The 2,477-nt window shown below is 35.8% G+C and overlaps 1 protein-coding gene across 1 annotated transcript; it reads right to left on the reverse strand.

Moving 5' to 3' along the window:
- Positions 1 to 548: 548 nt before the first annotated feature.
- On the reverse strand, positions 549 to 2,131 carry LOC107573286 (uncharacterized). The gene is made up of 5 exons (XM_016259713.1): positions 1,843 to 2,131; positions 1,440 to 1,736; positions 1,215 to 1,334; positions 710 to 774; positions 549 to 617 (listed from the first exon to the last, which is right to left on the reverse strand). The coding sequence occupies exons 1-5, from the start codon at positions 2,129 to 2,131 to the stop codon at positions 549 to 551; spliced, it is 840 nt and encodes a 279-aa protein (XP_016115199.1).
- Positions 2,132 to 2,477: the final 346 nt, after the last annotated feature.

Consider the following 2,477-nt stretch of genomic DNA (forward strand, 5'->3'; position numbering starts at 1 on the left):
TGTGAAGCTTTCTGACTTCAGTGGTTCACATAACAGTAAAATTGCTCGGTAGCTCACCTGGTACAGCATTGCACTTGCACTGTACAAAGTGTTCGGGTACGAGACCCGTGAAACATTAGTCACAATAAAAGACCTCAAATACTTGTAGAAGCTAGCTAAAAGGAAATGCTTGCTTCTTTAATCTCACATTTGCTTTTTTTTAACGCTTTTGGTTTAGTGTAGGTGGAACATTATTTTCAAATGCGTTAGAACATTAACCTTTAAGTGCCACTCACTGGACATTTCATTTCCAAACTGACGTGATATGTACACCATTTTGGCACCATCATGTTTATTCGTTTCTGAGAAAATGTAATGTGCTTTTTGGTGCTCTGGACATTACACTTTGTTTGGAAACGTGCAAGCAATGTAATATCATTTTTGCAAAAAAATGTCTGGCTACAACAACAGGCATATTTTTATTTTTAATTTTTTTTAATGAGCCTGGGTTGTTTAATCCTTGTGTAGAAATGTTTTCTTATTACAGTTTTTACAGTTGACAGCAAAGTTTAGCCATCTTCCTCTTGTTTTTGAGTGTTATTGACATTGAATGATGATCTTGTGACTTTTATAAAAATCTGATGAGAGATTGTTTTACAGACAACAACAGAAGCACACACATCTAAATCTGACTCACTGCTGACTTGACACAGAGATTAAATGGTCTTACCGATTGGGGTTTTCGTTTGTGGAATGTTGGACCAATGTAAGTGATCTCTTCTTCACAACTCTGAACTGTTTAAACAATAATAACAGATAAATTAAAACAACTCAATCTTAACTAGATATGTTTCCTTACAACATCAAGACTCAAATACAAGTATTAATGCACACGATTTAACAAATATTTAATGCTGCATTTAAAAAAATGTCAGTAAATAATTTATTTAGACTGTTACACACACAAAGTTCTTAGCAGAGTAAGCAATAATTGTTTAGAAATTCTTCACATGTAATTTTCATTGAAGCTCATCAAGCGAGACCCACAAATGAAACATTGTCATTCATAGAGATGTGCATTTGAACACCAGCTGAGTAATTAAATTATAATTATGTTCTGTGGACGTTTGTTAATTATTTCTGTTTCATTTTGTCCCTGTTTCTCCTTGGTTTAGTTACTGTTTACTTAATTGTCCTGGCGACTGACTGCTTTAAAAGCAGTAGGAAACACTTGCCTTCTTGATCAGTTTTTCTACATTTCCTGTAGATGCAGAAGATCACGACAGCAGAGACAATCAACAGAGATCCAGCAGCAGCAGAGATCAGCACTATGTACAACATGGGTAGGCTCCGATCTGCAATTAACAAAATTATTTATTAGTATTAGTGAATGTGTCTGATCTATTAAAAAAATCAGAGATGAGCTATGTAAATAATCAGTAATATCAGCACTGCTGTACCTGCACATGTGTGACAGAGTTGACTGATGTACAGATGTGTGGTCTGGTTAGCGAATGAATTGTTGAGCACACAGCTGTAGGTGTTGTTATCCTGATATTCCACCTCCAGAGGTAGAGAGAGACTGATGCTGAGATCAGACACACTGATGCTGGACAATAAACTGTTTCCTTTGTACCAGGAGAGAGTCACATGACCCACATTCACCACTGAACACACCAGTGAACAATTCTGCTGTGATGATGATGAAGATGAACAGGTTGAAGAGTTATTGCTGATGACAGGAACAGGCAGACGAGCTGGAAACATGACAGAATAAACAGAAACTTTAACATGCTCAGTGAATGTTTAGTGCAAATAGTTAATAAAACAAGAATACACAGAGCACACGCCATCTCTACTCACCATAGACAGACACATTGAATATTTTTGTTAACAGTTTTGCTCCAGCTATCTCTAGTTGATAAACTCCAGCATGTTGAGTTGTGATGTTTGTGATGGTCAGAGATCCAGTTTGATTGTCCAGCTTCAGTCTGTCTCTGAATCTCCCATCAAGAATATCAGATATGGAGAAGATTTGTTTGTTTCTTTTGGTATTTGCTATGAGAGACTTTTCAGCTCCAAATGACAACACTATCCTGCCGTCTTTGCATTCAGTAACATCAGTGTTTAGAGTAACAGAATCTCCCTCCATCACTGACACTGAATGTATTTCATTTGCTTCGGCACCAAACACACCTGATGAACATGGACAAAGCTCCCTTCAGTTTAAAAAGCCTTAAATCAGCGGTAGATTGTATTAAATATAAAGAAAATAATGTCCAGAACAGCAGCTTAGTGTATTTTAAACATGCTGTACTGCTGTACAGTAAATGCAATGTGGGAAGTTACATAATTTACATAAAAAAATACATTACAAAATACATTTCTACTTTAAAATTTCACGTTTAATTCAGTGTGTTACTTTCAGTTTCTTTGTACTTTTTTCAAAATTGACTAGAAATTTCTGAGCAAGAGAAATTTACAATCACAATAGAAGG

This window comes from Sinocyclocheilus grahami, unplaced genomic scaffold, assembly GCF_001515645.1.
Source record: "Sinocyclocheilus grahami isolate Dianchi unplaced genomic scaffold, SAMN03320097.WGS_v1.1 scaffold1912.1, whole genome shotgun sequence".
In the NCBI taxonomy this organism is placed as follows: Eukaryota; Metazoa; Chordata; class Actinopteri; order Cypriniformes; family Cyprinidae; genus Sinocyclocheilus; species Sinocyclocheilus grahami.

Excerpts from the sequence above, each read along its gene's own strand:
- LOC107573286 (XM_016259713.1), bottom strand. The coding sequence starts at position 2,131 with ATGGAGGGAGATTCTGTTACTCTAAACACTGATGTTACTGAATGCAAA. Across the intron at positions 1,335-1,439 it reads ACTCTGTCACACATGTGCAG|ATCGGAGCCTACCCATGTTG; the intron begins GTACAGCAGTGC and ends TGTTAATTGCAG. Across the intron at positions 618-709 it reads ACAAACGAAAACCCCAATCG|ATTTTTATAAAAGTCACAAG; the intron begins GTAAGACCATTT and ends ATCTCTCATCAG.